This window comes from Panthera leo, chromosome B2 (genome assembly GCF_018350215.1).
Source record: "Panthera leo isolate Ple1 chromosome B2, P.leo_Ple1_pat1.1, whole genome shotgun sequence".
NCBI classification, from domain to species: domain Eukaryota; kingdom Metazoa; phylum Chordata; class Mammalia; order Carnivora; family Felidae; genus Panthera; species Panthera leo.
The window spans coordinates 127,450,127-127,467,050 of record NC_056683.1 but is presented as its reverse complement, the minus strand read 5'-3'; the positions used below and the strand labels follow the sequence as shown (position 1 = coordinate 127,467,050).

The 16,924-nt window shown below is 34.8% G+C and overlaps 1 protein-coding gene across 2 annotated transcripts in view; it reads right to left on the bottom strand.

Annotated features, from left to right (window-relative positions):
* VTA1 (vesicle trafficking 1) overlaps positions 1 to 16,924 on the bottom strand; it is a 69,551-nt gene that overhangs the window by 29,965 nt on the left and 22,662 nt on the right. For both annotated transcript variants that reach the window (XM_042939964.1, XM_042939965.1), the window contains exons 2-4: positions 16,250 to 16,344; positions 13,272 to 13,399; positions 12,530 to 12,605 (exon numbers count right to left, since the gene is read on the bottom strand). In XM_042939964.1, coding sequence (XP_042795898.1) covers positions 12,530 to 12,605; positions 13,272 to 13,399; positions 16,250 to 16,344 — 299 coding nt within the window. The remainder of the gene's footprint in view (positions 1 to 12,529; positions 12,606 to 13,271; positions 13,400 to 16,249; positions 16,345 to 16,924) is intronic.

Here is a 16,924-nt window from a genome sequence, read left to right as displayed (position 1 = left end):
ATTCTGAAATACATGTTTTTTTAAAATCAAATACCCCAAATGATTCTGAAGGTGGCTGTCTTGGAACTATACTACGAAAAACACTAAACTGGAATAAAACATTTTTCACTAAGGAATAAATGTGAATATTACATTCGAGTATACAGTTTGACTTAGGCTTGCAAAGAAGGGTCAGTGGTTAGGGTAGAGGGTGTCTGTGAAACTTGCAGAATTATATGCAAAAATGTGATGCACAAATGCATGGGAGAGAATCCATAGCTTTCATAACATTTCAAAGCACTTAATGATACGAAGGAGAGGAATAATCTCTAACTCTGTGGCAATACCACAGATAATATATTTATACTTAGCCCCTTGATGCTCCCAAATATAGTATAGAAACAAGGGCTCTATTAAATTCCCAGGAACACTGGACAAAATACAATGAGAAATGCTTGAAAAACACACATTCAACAAATTTATTACCACAATGACTCAAACACTGAAGTATTTATAATCACAAATTACATGTACACAATTACATGTATTATTAAGATTTATTTAACATTTTTATACTTTTAGATTTTTCTTTTTTTGAATGTGTATTTATTTTTGAAGCAGAGAGAGACAGAGCACAAGTGGGGGAGGGGTGGAGAGAGAGGGAGACACAGATCCGAAGCAGGCTCCAGGCTCTGAGCTGTCAGCACAGAGCCCCATGAGGGGCTTGCACTCACAAGCCGTGAGACCATGACCTGAGCCAAAATTTTGGAGGCTCAACTGACTGAGCCACCCAGGCGCCCCTACTTATATTTTTCAAAACAACTAGAATTTTATAAAACTGTACCAAAAAATCATACCCATAATACATAAACATTTAAATTTACATGTACTTAATAAATAAATATACAAAACTATAATACACAAATACTTAAATTTAACTATCCTAGTTTTATAATATTTGGAATGTACATTCAAATTAGCCAAAAGATTTTCAAAGAAGGTATGATTATTAACTGTTTAATACTTAATCCACTGGGGTAAGAAAGAACCAAAATTATCTTAAAATACATATATATATAGAGAGAGAGAGAGAGAGAAAGAGAGAGAGAGACACACACACACACACACAGCTTTGTGAAATAATTTTTTATACAACTTCACGAAGCTTAGAAGAAAGTTTTACAAGACACTCTCTCATATACTTTTCATTTAGATGCCCCAATTGTTTACATTTTATCAATCCATTAATATACACATATTTATGCATATATCAATATGCAAAATGCTTATTTATATATATGCATTTTTTTTCTGTACCATTTAGGAATAAGTCAGAAGTCACTGTGCCCCTTACCCTTCCATTGTGCATTTTCTAAGATCAAGGACAATCTTATGCACAACGGTTATTAAAATCAGGACATTTAACACTTATATAAGAATATTCTCTGATCCACAGTTCCAACAAATTCTGTCAATTTTATTAATGCCCCCAGTAGTTATTCCTCTTCTGGGTTTATATCATTTAAGAAGCTTGCATTATTTAGTTGTCATGTCTTTTTAGTCTTTAATCTGGAACCGCCAGCCTTTGTTAGTGTTTGCTTCTCAACCTCAACATTAAAAAACAAAACAAAACAAAACAAAACAGCCTAAGTTGTAAAGCATGTATTTATTAGGATTTGTCTGATATCTCCTTATGATTAGGTTCAGGTTATGCATTTTTAGCAGGATTAGCACTGAAGTGATGTTTGTCTTTTTCACTTTATCTTATTAGAAGGCATATGGTATTGGTTGGTTCCAATACTGGTTGTGTTAGATTTGATAACTTGGTTAAAGTGATGTCACACAGGTTTCTCCATTGAGACTATTTTCTCCTTTAAAATTAGTATGCAGTTTGAGAGGAGACATTTAGAAACTAATAGAAATACCTCACTCTTCATCAAACTTCCCACCCATTCGTTTTAAACCCGATTATTTCTACCTTTATCATTTTTCTACATTTATTAGAATTCTACTGTAAAAGGCCTTCTCTGTTTTTCCATCATTCATTCATTCATTCATTCATTCATTCATGTATTTCATTGTATGTTTCAGTACAGACCCATTGATTCTTATTTTATTCATTGAGTTATCATTAATATCATTCTCATTTTGATTCTCAAATTGTCCCCAGCATGGACAGTGGAAACCCTTTCTAGTTGGTTTCTGGATCCTTTTGACATGTCCCCAAGATCATATAAACATTTTATTTTCTAGCACAAGACAAAGGGCCAGCTTCATCTAGTGTCTTCCCTGACCCAGTCCTAGATTCAGCCTTTCTATAAGAGTCCTGGTTCCTTTTATAGATGAACAGTATTTAGAACCCCAAATCAGACACTGGGGTACTCTCATTGCTATTGGTGCATCATTGCTTCTAGGTCCCTTATAAGAACTATATTTTATGTGCATGCATACACATATCTATGTATGTATGATATATGTATACACACAAATACGTATATTATACATACATTTATAGTATATATACTACCTATACTACTACACAATTACTATACTATATGTATCCATTTTGCTCTATTTATCTAATATATTTAATAAGCACAAATAATATGGACATCTCCAATTCCAACCCAACAGCATAACACAATCTGGTCTTCTCCCATCCTATTGTAACTTCTTTCCCCAGAAGTGAGAAAACTGGCTCTCTCAATGTATTTCTACTCCTATGCTCCATCCTAGATTACAGAATAAGCAATTTTGGAATTGCCAACCTAATACCATTAAGAAAAACCAAACCTATAAATGATAGTTCAATATTTAACTTTTTTTTGCAGTAATAGTGATACACCTTGAGATGCATAAATCTTGTATATGAGTTTTGACAAATAGATATACCTATATAAAACATACTCCTATCAAAATAGAATACTTCTAGTTCCCCAGAAGTTTCCTTTATATCTCTCTCCAGATCAATTTGCCCTTGCACACACATACACAGACACACACCCTAACTTTTTCACTAGAATAAATTTGTATATTGTACTTTATATGAAAGGAATCACAGCTTGCATTCTTTTGAGTCTTCTTTTGCTCAGCATAATCTCTTTAAGATCCATCCGTGTTGCAGGGTATATCGGCAGTACCTTTTTACATCTCAGTAACAGCTGAGATCAATTCACAGGTTGGTAGGCATCTGGGATCTTTCCAGCTTTGGGCTATTATGAATAAAGTTCCTATGAGCTCTCTTGAACAAGTCTTTTTCTGGACATAAGTTTTCATTTCTCTTGGATAAATACCAAGGAGGAATTGCTGGGTAAAAGGGTAGGTGTATATTTAACTTCATAAAAATATGCCAAATCTTTTCCAAAGTGGTTATAACATTTATCATTTTCACCAAGCAATGTATGAAAGCTCTTATTTTTTCTACATTCTAACCAATATTTGGCCAGTCTTTATTAATTTTACTGTTTTTAAACTACTCATTCTAATGATAACTGGGGGTGTTAATATCTGAAAATGTGACTATGAATTTTTCTATATTTCTATTTCTATTAATGTTTGTTTTATGTAGATTACAACTTAGCATGTACACATCTATAACTATAATACCTTGTTGATGAACTGAACCCTTTATTGTTATAAAATGTCCCATTTTACCTCTACTAACACATCTTCTTAAAGTTTGCTTTGTCTAATATTAATATTTCACTAGGAATTTTGTTTATTTAGTATTGGCATTCAGTATTTTTTCTGTCCTTTCATTTTCAAAATATGTTTCTGTACTTAAAAAGTGTCTCTTGTAAACAGTATAAAATTATAGCTTGCTTTTTTACATAGTTTGACAGTCTCTACTTTTAGAGTGTTAGTCCATTTACATTTACAGTATGTATTGATATAGCTGTATTTAGGCCTAAAATTTGCTAAATTGTTTTATATTACTCCCACCTGTTTTTACTTTCCTCTCTTCCCTTTATCTGCCTTCTTTTGGGTTTACCAAATATGTATATATAGTTATAATAATTTTTTACTTAAATAGGCATAGATCTTTTAAAGAAATGAAGGAAAAGAAAAAATATATAGTCTTTTAAATATATTTATTTACATATTATGTCCAGTGTACTTCATTCCTTCCTGGAAATCCAAGCTGCCATCTGGTATCATTTTCCTTCAGGCCAAAGAAAGTTTCTTTCTGCTGTTCTTTAGCTCTTTAGAGCAGATTTGCTAGCTGTGAGCTAACCTGCCTGAAAATGTCCTTTATTTTACCTTCATTTTTTGAAGGATAGCTTTGCTCTATACAGAATTCTACACTGACAGGGTTTTTTTCCTTGCTTTTTCTTCCTTTTTCCTTTCAGTGCTGTGAATATGTGAATTTCATTATCTTTTTGCCACTACTTTTTCAAAAAATGAGAAGTCAACTATCCTTCAAAGCACTGTTACCTTCAAAGCACATTATACCTTGTACAATGTATTATTTCCCAAGACCACTCTCTCAAGATTTTCCCTTCCATCACTGAACTTCACTGGTTTGACCAAAATGTTCTCAGGTATGGTTTTCTTTGTATTTATTTTACTTAGGGTTTACTGACTTTGTTGGATTCATTTTAGAAAATCTATGGTCATTTATTTCTATAAATATTTTTTCTCCTATATTTTCTTTCTACTCTCTTTCTTGGGACTCCAACTGCACATGATGGGTCTCCAAACATAGTGGTAATGATATATAATGCTTACTTATTTCTGTATAATAAGTATTTCTGTATAATAAGGCATAAATTCATCTTAAGTAAATACATAAGATTGAGCAATTTAGGATAGTTTGCATTAAAACTGCCATGTATTTGCTGATGCCCTTTATAAATATAGTACAGTACAACATTATCCATCAAGGAGTGAAAGCAAAAACTAATGTTTTTAAAGCATCTACTATATGCTAGGCACTTTGCTAAAGGCTTTACATGCAGTTTTTCATTTGAAGTCTAGAAAAACTTGAAAGAATAACTATTATAATTTTCTTCACCTTACAAACATAGGAACAGGCTTATATAAATCAAATAACTTACCAAAGTAACACAGTGATGAAGTGCGTATGGAATTGTGAAGCCAATGCCTTAGCATTCTTAGTCACATTGTACTAACACTACATGCAAACATACTCCACTCATTCACAATTAAATGAATATGAGGTGCACACACTTCTTGGCAATTATTACACAGAAACAAATACAAAATATATGGAATTCCTACTCTAGTAAGACATACTACCCTCATTTTTGTTTGTTATTATAATTGCTGAGACCTTCAGTGTACATACAGTAAAAGTATAAAAACCTAAGGTATGGTGTATGTACTGAACGCATGCTTTTGTAATTAGATAAATTATTCCTGATCCACCATGGTTTCTAGGTTAGCAATAAGATGTTGCTTAATTTAGAACCTTCTAGTGCAAATGGATACTTTAGACAGATTATCTCCTTCCCAGCCTGCTATTCATATATATAATCACTGCGGTAAGGTTGCAAAGCTCTGTTTTCTGAGCAGGGAGAGTCAGATCAGGATATAAACAGGATTCCCTGGGGGCTTCAAGAGAAGCCAATGATCAGTGCCGATCAAAAGACACCCAGTACGGGTGTGCAAACTGTTTACCAGTTTGTGACAAGATAGTACAGAAATTCGGAGTACTTAGGAAACTTATAACAAATTAAGCTTGTACTTTATATGTCTTTTTAAAAATTTTTTTGTTTTAATTTTTATTTTAGAGAGAGAGAGAGCTTGTGACTGGGGGAGAAGGGCAGAAGGAGAGAAAAAGAGAATCTCAAGCAGGCACCGTGCTCTGCTCAGCGTGGAGCCCAACATGGGGCTCAAGCCCAGGATCCTGGGATCATGACCTGAGTCAAAATCAAGAGCCCGATGCTCAACTGACTGAGCCATTCAGGTGCCCCTTACACATCTTTTTTAAATTTCACCTTTCTAGCAATTCAATTATTACTTGTATTTTACGAAACTATCAGTCTGCAACATAATGGAAAGTCCAAAGTAAAAAAAAAAAAAAAAAAAAAGAAAAAAAAAGGCTGGATGTTCATCAGAGTTTGAGAATACTGTTCCGGGCCACAGCACCTGGGGACAAAGTACTTATATTTTTCTGACTGGTGTTCTTACTGTAATTCAGAGTCGTAAAAGGTGAAATAAGGTTCATCTAAATTGTGTAAGCACAGTGCCAGGCAAGTGGCGGGAGTGGAATCTCTTCCCTGTACTTTATCATTACTACACCATATATCCTCATAATTAGTTATTTTGCTTCTCTTTTCAAATTAGAACACAAGCTCCGTGAGGGCAAGAAAACATGCCATATTCATTTGATTCCCCCCAAAATTAGCAGAAACTCAATAGATAAGAATAGTATTTTTACCTTTTACCTACGATTTTTATTTTCTTCCTAAACTGCAGTATTAAACCTAAACCAAAGACCATGAAGGAAAAAGGGCAAAATGCTGTCTGCTCCTCAACACTGCAAGAAGTGAAACAAATCTAAAATACAGTAGAAGTCTATCAACAATACTGGTCATGAACAGACTGCACAAGATACCATAGAAGGAAAATAAAGTATTTATGTTTTAAACATCCCTTGCTTTAAAATACAAAATTAAAAATTTTAATATATACTCTGGTGATTCTATTGCTAAAACTGGGACACTGATTTCCATGTAGCTACAGAAAAGCCAGAAGTTTATTTTAACAACAAATTTAAATACTGAGATGGAATTATAGAAGGCACAGTTAAAAGAGTTAAACAGGTACAACTAAAACAGAGATAGCAGAGTTAAGGTACAGAATGGTGGCAGATAAAATATTAAAAAAAAAAAAGTCAAAAACTAAAGAAGATACAGACTTTACTTTTGTGCAACTATGACCTGAATTTAAAATGAAAATTATCAGGGAACAGACCAAGAAAAATGCTGTGAGTAAATGAAATCTATTACATTTTAGAAGAGTTAGGAAAGAAGTTCTGTGTAAACAAGTCTGAACCTTATCTCCATCTATAGATAGTAAAATGAAAAGCTAAACTATAGCAACATCTGAAGTACCAACTAATCACTGTTATGTTAATGGTACAAAAAAGCCACTGTTTTTCACTCTGAGATTTTCCTCAGGGTGGAAATTTACACTTAATGCCAAAGAAGATGTAAGAGTAGAATGAGACAAAGTCCCCCCTGCAAGGCAATATATTATAGAAGACTCAAAATTTTCACATACAAATGTCATACATTAGGCCCCAGTGTTGTTACAACACTCGGATAATGGTCCCTTTCCTCTCCCTTCCTCTTACTAGAAATTTGTACTTTGTGATATTTTCAGTGGGTCTACTTCCCACTTTCACTTATGTAACGATGTAAGTTAGCTTTTCACCCCTCCTTTTGTAGCTTCTAACCTAAAACTATTTTTGCTTTGCTTCTCTCCTTATTTTGTCTGCTTTTTCATCTTTGTTTTTCATTCTCCTTTTCCCAGCACCTCTCCCACACATGGCACATATACTCATAGACTGGTGGAGCTGGCCTCCCAGTTTACAGAAGAAAAACCAAGTCCAAAGAGGTAAAATGACTTCTTGGTTTGGAGTTGAGTGGGGCTTGCGTTTGACAACCACTATCTCTTTACTTTTAAAGTAAATTTTCAGGGCTGATAGAAAAAAAAAAAAAAAAAAAAAAAAAAAAAAAAAAAAAAAAAAAAAAAAAAAAGCAACATTTTAAGAACTTTAAAAAACATTAATTTAAAAACCACCATTCCCTTGTTTGTAAAGATAATAAAGTTAAAAGATAATTTAAAAATACAAAATAAAAAGTATGAGACAATTATAATGCTTTTCTCCTCCCCACTGTGTTGTTACAGATTTTAGCGTTTCTTAAAACAGCATTCTTTGAGAAGCAAGGAAAACAAGTATTTCTGAGGAAAGCTGCAGATTTGTTAAAAAGCTTTGGCATATATCTAGTTAAATGCAGCACTGCATTCACCTTATACATGAACAAATAAGTTACAGAATCCTGAACTATACCTACAGGAGTATATATTAAAAAAAAAAAAAATCTGCCTACCTGAAATCCTTAAACTCATTCTTTTCCCACTTGTTTCCTGCTAGTGTTTTTCAAGTGGATGAAACTAAGTGGAAGTGGAAAGGAGGGAATGAGTTAAAACTGCTAAATGCTTCAAGTAGCCAGTTTATACCCATAGCTTTTGAAACAGTTTTGGTTTTTTTAATTTTTTAAATGTCTTATTCAGTTTTTGAGAGGGACAGAGACAGGGCGTGAGTGGGGGAGGGGCAGACAGAGAGGGAGATACAGAATCTGAAGCCGGCTCCAGGTTCTGAGCTGTCAGCACAGAGTCCGATGCGGGGCTCGAACTCACAGTCTGCGAGATCATGGCCTGAGCTGAAATTGTGATGCTTAACTGACTGAACCACTCAGGCACTCCTAAAATAGCTCATCTTTTTAACAGTTATTTTGAAATAAGAAATGTTATAAGAGTTAGTGTCTTGTTTTAGGCATACTGGGCTTACATCACAAGTAAATAAGTACAAGCCTCAGATTTTCTTAGGACACCCACGAAGACGTAGGGGAGAGGGTTGGTACCAATCACCATCCTGCTCATCTGTACTGGTGACAGCTGGTAAAGTCACAGCCAGAGTGGATTGCTCCCTATTCCACCCAGTGGAGCTTTACCTACAATTATCTGACATTTCAAACCATTATTTGGAAAAACCTAAATCTCAGTAATAATGATGAAGATGCCATTAGCAGACATGGAACATGATGAAACAAAAATCCAACATTAAAAGTAAGAGAAAAGAGAATCTGCAAGTATGCCGATAAACTGGTAGGCCTAGGCATTATGTTAATGGCAGATGGACAGTCAGCCTCACCCTTATTTTACTTTCCTTGTTGGCCGACTCTCTGTATTTAGTTCATGGTCAAAAATCAGTTCACAAGTCATACAAGAGCACTGTATGATAATGAATATGAGAAATGTCAGCACTGTGTGTCAAGCAATTTGTTGATTTTGATATGCACAACTTTCAATGGATGTACAAACTTTGCATGTTATAACATGTGTAAGTCAGTGAAAATATAATTACACATAAATTGTGTGTATACACATTTCCCAATTTAAATGTGCACAACTGGGCACCTGGGTGGCTCAGTCAGTTAAGCATCCGACTTGACTTTGGGTCAGGTCATGATCTCATAGTATGTGGGTTCGAGACCCACATCGGGCCCTGCACTGACAGCGTGGAGCCTGTTTGGGATTCTCTCTCTCTGTCCCTCTCCCGCTGGCACTTTCTCTCTGTCTCTCTAAATAAATAAACTTAAAAAACAAGATTGCTTTTAATCAGTCAATCAATATGCATGATTTACATGGTGAAGGTGAAAGAATAAACCTCACCCCAATCAAGTAACTAGTAACACTTTCTTTTCAGGCTGGCCTTAGAATGCCGAACTTCTTTTCTCTGTACCATCTTAGACCCCTCCAGCTACCTGGATCCTCTAACCACCAACACAGATGCTATTTGAGTCGAGTACCAATGCAAGGCAGAAGAACTTAGGTAGCAGGTTGGGTGGTGAGACAGGGAAAGAAAAGAGCGTCAACATTTTGGGAAAGTGTCTCTTTACTCTGTTGCTACATATATTCTTCAGTATCTTCAGTCTCTAAACAATCTCCCCTAACTCCTTTTGAAGCCCTCCCATTTACCCAAATATTCAGAGTTCCTGCCCTAGTTACTATATTCAAATAACTAAGGAAGCTGTTCTCTGTTAGGGATACCTAAATGTAAACCTAGATTTTTCTTCTGAAATGCAGATGAACCTCATGCTAATTATATGTGCAAGTATCCATGTATCTTTTAAGTTAAACAAAACAAAACAAAACAAAACCTGCATTACTCACTTAGGACTTCTGGACATTTTGTTCTTTTCCCCTGTATTATTACTTTATCTACTATTGGGGATCCTCACAGTTGGCATTTAAAAGTTCAAAGGACTGTGGTCTTTCTTCTGAAACGGGAACAAAAGCAGCTTCCCTAAGTAAGTAGAAGAGGGAGAAGCAAGGCCAGTCCTTTTGGAAGTCTTGGGCAAATTCGATCTGCTTTTCTGCCTTATCATGATCTTCTCTCATATCTTGACTTTCTTCACTTCTCTATTTCTTAATTCACATCTTCCTCTTGCATTTTCAATAGGTGTCTACTAGGATGTTTACTTGACCATCTACTCTTTCAAACTATCTTCTTCCCCTAGTGTTTGTATAATCTAACTTGAACTGTCACCTCTATTTTTGCAGATTTCTTGTCTTTATTCCTTTTTTTTTTTTTTTTTTAACGTTTTATTTTTTGAGAAACAGACAGAGACAGAGCACGAGCAGGGGAGGGGCAGAGAGAGGGAGACACAGAATCCGAAGCAGGCTCCAGGCTCTGAGCTGTCAGCACAGAGCCCAACGCGGGGCTTGAACTCACCAGCCGCAAGATCATGACCTGGGCCGAAGTTGGATGCTCAACCAACTGAACCACCCAGGCGCTCCATCTTGTCTTTATTTCTAAGAGTCTTGTGTTGATTTATTTGTGGATGTCATACCTGCATCTCAAATTTTATAATCTGTCTGAACATATCGTTTTTCCTCAGATAAAAAAACCTACCTTGTACAAAGTTCCACAATAATTATGAACAGTTCTTTCATCAAATGACTTGCAGTTCTTCCTCCCGCTAGTCCATTCTACAGATTCCTAGCATACAAAGCACACCCGAGTATAGTTCTTTATTCAAAAAACCCACTAACTGAAGATTCCAGGCCTTCTATCTTCCTTCTGATCTGTCTTATGACTTACTTGTCTAATCTGAAGCCTCATTATTCTCCGTCACCCACCTGCTACTCTCCAAAACCATACTGAACTATCTAAAGCTTTAAACGTGACTATTCCACCATCATGTTTAAGCCACTTCTGTATCCTCAAGTATCTAGTATGTTGCTGCACACCGGAAAAACAGAAAGAACATCAGATCAGCAATAAAAGATGGGAAAGGGAGCTAAAACAGAGTGGCTCTATAGGGACCTCAGAATACAAAGAAGGGATACCCACTGAGAAGCATTTCAGGTTTCACACTCCAAGTCTGTTTTCTCTTACACTACTTTGTCTCAAGGAGACTCAAAAACACTGACTTACAATGGGCATTGCCCCATACCCTAGGCATTGTTTTGGAAATATCTGGGGGTGGCTTCTGGTTATCTGAATGATTGGGAAATGCTATGTGGGCAAGGCCAGGGATGCTTGATGTTTTGAAATAAAAGAGACAGTACAGTTCCACATAATAAAAAACTGTTCCTTACTGGGCAGAGCCTTGAAACGTCCTGTACATCTCTGCCAATGCAAAAACCTAGCTTACAATCATCAAGCCTAGAGCTTAACTTAATTTTACATATAAACATAAATAATGGTGGGGCGCCTGGGTGGCTCAGTCAGTTGAGCCTCCGATTCGGCTCAGGTCATGATCTCACGGTCAGTGAGTTGGAGCCCCGCGTCAGGCTCCGTGCTGACACCTCAGAGCCTGGAGTGTTCTTTGGATCCTGTGTCTCCCTCTCTCTCTGTCCCTCCCCTGCTCACGCTCTGTTTCTCTCTCTCAAAAATAAACACACGTTAAAAAAAAATTTTTAAACATAAATAATGTTTTACACAGTTTTTCTATTCTGTTTCATGAAAATGCAAATGCAAACATCTCATAAGTAATATTCCATTTTGTTTTGAACTTTATACTATGAGCTGCTCATCATTTGGAAAAAACTCACATCACAGAAAGCAATGTTCTCCATAAATTCCAAATCACTAATACAACATGGCTTTATCAGTCTCATTTGTAGCTGTTTTTTTTTCTGTCTCTAGATTAGTATCTCCCCTCTCAAAAAGCACAATTTCCACGCCAATGGTAAAGTCTGCTACAGTGAAAACAACACTGAACTCACAGCAATAACTTCATCACTTAGCCTCAATTTGCTCATGTATAAAATGAATATATGCTCTACTTACCTTAGAGGTTATGAGAAACAACATGATAAAATGGATATGAAGCATCTCAGAAAATATCAAGTTCTATGGGTACTTTACAATGAGACGAATCATAGTATTTCTGACTAGAAATGAAATAGGAAGAAGGTCCTAAAAGTCTCTGCCCCCAGTATATTGATGAAATAACAGTGTAGAAATTTACTAGTATACAGGATTAATAATATTTAAACACTTAATAAAATCAAACCCTAAACCCGTGATACCCAATACAGTAGCTATGCTTTTGCCAAATTATAAAATACACACTAGATGCAAAGAACATATACTATTAAAAATAAAATATATTATTAAGAAATGTTTCATCTTCTTACTTTTACAAATGTAGCTAGTGGAACATTTTTTGCTTACACTGCATTTCTGATAGGCATGCTGCTGTAACTAAGCAAGGCAATAACAAAACCAAAAAAGCGTGACAATACCGATCTTTAGCTAATAAAACAATAAAGAATGCATACTCACTTCATCAGTGAGTTCTCCAAACACTGTTATGACATCTATTAAAAGACTTGCAGTATAGAAAGACTTGATCATGTTTCTAAACAAGAAGAGAGAGCTGGTTGAGTTAAATGAAAACCATTAAGCTGCAGAATTAGTCAGGTAACTATAAGAAAAAAAATTCTAGTGTTTTACAAAAGCAGTCAAAAATTAATGTTTTAAATAAAATCAGATTTCAAGACCACAACAAAGCTCCTTTTATAATCTGTATTGGGGGAAAGTAACAACACTCATAAGTAAATATACTACAGCAAAGTTTTATAGTCTACTTTTCATTAAAAAATGCAATTATAGTATTATTCAAATCTGTATCAAGCTACGTTCATTTCTTTGCGTTATTATTAAAATAATGACAAATCATTTCACTTGGCAGGTTGTGGTAATTAAAAAAAAATCAGTTTCACTGAAACAGGCTGTTGTTGGCTAAAATCAACTCTTAGATTTTACCAAATGTTAAATAATGGCTATTTGCAGAGTATTCACTGAAAAAATAAATCTGCCGTTGGTATTCTTCCTTCAGCAATTTTCTCCAAAAAGGCAGGATTGCTCTTGTAACTTAAAATGATTCTGAGATTCTACAAGTAATTAAAAAAAAATCTAAATCATTAATCAAGAGGTCTGAAAGCATTCAGTGGAAGACTGGATAATTCCAGTTACACAGTAATTTCAATTTTTAAGTTTAATTTAATTTTTCTGCCTTACTTACTTGTGAAATCGTCCAGCACGATCTTCATTATCTGCATACAAAAACATTTTCAAAGCATAATTCTCCAAGTGGGCAGAACCAACTATTTCTTGAGTAATAGCTTCATTATCACCCAACTGTTTCTTAAGCTAAAATTAAATCAGGTACAAAGCTTAAGATTTGGACTCACAAGAAGTCTACTTAAGTACAAATAATCCTATAATCCTAATAATCATTTTATATTTTAAAAATTACACCCATTTCAGTAGATCTATCAATGAAATCTCATAAAAATTGCTCTCCCTCAGCCCAAGGTTTTTAGAAAATCCAATGTTTACAAAATTTTGAAGAAACATATTTATAATAACCTGAAAGGATAATTTAGCTCTAAAAATCAAAATAAGCAAGAATAAAAAGATAACACATCCAACTATCTATGTAAAGCATCAGACAATATTTCAAGATAATAGTCAATATACTATCAGGTATCCTAAAAACAGAATTGGGAAATTCTTATGATTAGGAATTCCTAATTACAATTTAAAATTTTAATTTATTCCCATTTCAATTTCTTCTATCAAATATAAAAAATGAGATTAGGGAAATCATTACATCCTAAAATAGTATCACTCAGAGGATACTGTGGAAAAAAAAAAAAAAAAGATCTATTTCTACAGTATAAGATCACAAACTGAGACTAGGATTACAGAAGTTTTTAAAATTTAGCCTAATACCTCAAAGTTAAAACACAATTCCCAACTGTAAATTTTCAGTCAGTACATCCCTTTCCCACACATACAATAATTTACAATATCTTAAAATTTATTTATTTTGAAAGAGAGAGAGAGAGAGAGAGAGAGAGAGAGAGAGAGAGGGAGAGGGAGGAAGGGGGAGAAAGTGAGCGGGGGAGGGGCAGAGAGAGGGGGAGAGAATCCCAAGCAGCCTCTACACTGTCAGTGTAGAGTCGATCTTACAATGGTGAGATCGTGACCTGAGCTGAAATCAAGATTCAGATGCTTAACCAACTGAGCCACTCAGGTGTCCCAATAATTTAAAATATTTTAAACACAACAAATTAAGTTCCTACATCTTACCCAGACTGTTCTACTGGAATGAAATGATTTTCTGAAATATTAGATCTGAGTACCACACTACTGTTTAAAAATGGTTTTTCTCAAAGACACCATGAAGTAAAAAATCAAATTTAAAAAAGGCTTCAGGATTTTTCACAAAATCAGGAAAATAAATATCCTTAAAATTACAACAGAATAATTTAAGTTCCAGAAGAGATATAATGTTGGAATTTAAGAATGTTTTCCCTATGCTTATCCTGATCAAAAACAGAAAAAACCCACATCTAACACTAGTTTACTGTATCCATACTATGATATGCTTCAATTCTAGATTTAATTCTAGAAAAATTTAGTGGGAGTATGTCATTTCATCTCATCTTCAACGTGAAAAATCGGCAGCAAAACCATCATACATTCAGTTTACTAACTGCAATCTAAACATTACAGCTCAGTGGTCACTTCGGCAGCACATACACTAAACATTACAGCACAGGCCGATGGGCTCTCACCATGCAATATGCTTATTCTACCTGCTGTGCAATTTAGGTAATAATACACTCCTGCCGAGTCCCTTTATAAATGTGATTTTACACTTCACTTACTATAAAGAACTATCCTGAGTTCTGTCTTATCCGTAAGCTATTATTTTACCTATTATTTTTATACTGTGAAACTAATAAAGAGATATATGCTATATAGTCTATTAGTGACAGGATTTTAAAAATATATTGTTATGTGTGGAACATATTTCTCCTCTCCTAACCCCACCTTCCAAAAAAAGAGTACTCAAATTTTTCCTGTACTTACAGAACCCATGTTAGAAGTAGGACAGACAGACTTCAAGGGCAGCTGGGTTTCCATCAGTGGTGCCACTAGGCTCACCATCAGTGGTTAAAAGTTGCAATGACAGGGATTCCGGGTCAGAAGGCCAGATACCCATATCAAGTTATAACCCTACTGCCCATGGCTATTTAATCTAATAAGGCTTTGATCTGGATAACTTTCAACATTTATAAAAGCTCTGGGCTGACTATTATAAATGTTTTGATTTTTAATATATCTAAATTTTGTCTCTCTAAATAAATAATGCAACTAGTCAAATAAATATTTAGATTTATAATTCTCCTGAGCAGGAGCATATAATTAAATAAGCAAATAAAAAGTTGCAGCTATTAATATAACAGCCTCTGAAGAGATGAAGAGATGAATTAATGAGGAGTAGACCCTGACATTGTTAAAAGAGAAACCAGGACGGCTGGGAGAGGAGGCACAGGGTGGAGCCCTGATTACTAAGAGGGATTACTATGGCTGCCCCTGCCTTCCTGTACTTCAAACCCATTCAATTTTCCCTGGATCGATGCCTCTATATAACCTGTGAAATTATATCATGGTTCAAGAAGGTGACTCATACATTAGTCACCTACCACATTTCTGCTAGCAGGGAAGAATGCCTGGACCATAAAAGTATCTTGTGTCCTGGTACCGAAAGTAAGACAAAGAGACTACAGGCAACTGATACCATTTTCTTCAATGTCCCTTTCACTAAATAAATAGCCTGTTTCATTATTATAAGAGCTATCTAAGAATTCTCAAATCCATCATCCATGTGACTGCATGAAGTAAAGTTAGAAAGGGTCTGTCACCTGTGAAAAATGACTCAAAGGCCATCTATAACATCTATAATAACAAGATATAGTGGTAAATGCAAAGACACTGAAAACTATGCTTACAACTAACTCCTTTAGCAGTAAGATGTAAAAAAAAAAACCAAAAAAAAAAAATTGCGTCTAATTTTTTCTCAGCTGTAAAAACTTTGTGGATTGCTGTCAAGGGGAAGAACAAAAATGGCAAAATACACATACACAAATGCAATAAAATGCCACTTAAAACATTAATCAGAAAATCAATGATCAGTGTTTAACTTACAGCTTCTAACTGATCCATTAGCTTTGATAAAAATTTACGACATTCTGGAGTTTTACTATCAATCTTCATTCCAGTTTGCATTGCATATAAACGACCTACAAAGAAAAATAAGATGGTTTGAACAATCTCATTTTTTAATGTTCCTTTCTATTACTAAATGTTTAAATATTTTAAATGTTTTTATTTGTTTTTGAGAGACACAGAGAGACATAGCATGAGTGGAGGAGGGACAGAGAGAGAGGGAGACACAGAATCTGAAGCAGGCTCCAGGCTATGAGCTGTCAGCACAGAGCCCAATGTGGCGGGATTAGAACTCACGAACTGCAACCGCGAGATTATGACCTGAATTGAAGTCGGACGTTTACCTGGCTGAACCACCCAGGCGCCCCTCTACTACTGAATGTTTAAAATACGTGTTCTAATAAATAATTTAAAGTTTAAGTGAATTTAGAAAGAAAACTTTGATTTACTATAGATCTTATTTACAAAAATAAAGAACACACAAATATTATGCAAAGAATGCAAGAAATTCATAATGATAATAAGCAGTATTTTTTACCAAGACCTTCTTTTTTGGCATTATGATTAAAAACAAACAAACAAACAAAAAAAGACCAGGTCCTAAGCTGACAAAAGGCCTGTAATTTAATTGGCAAGTTAAGGCACTCAGAGAAA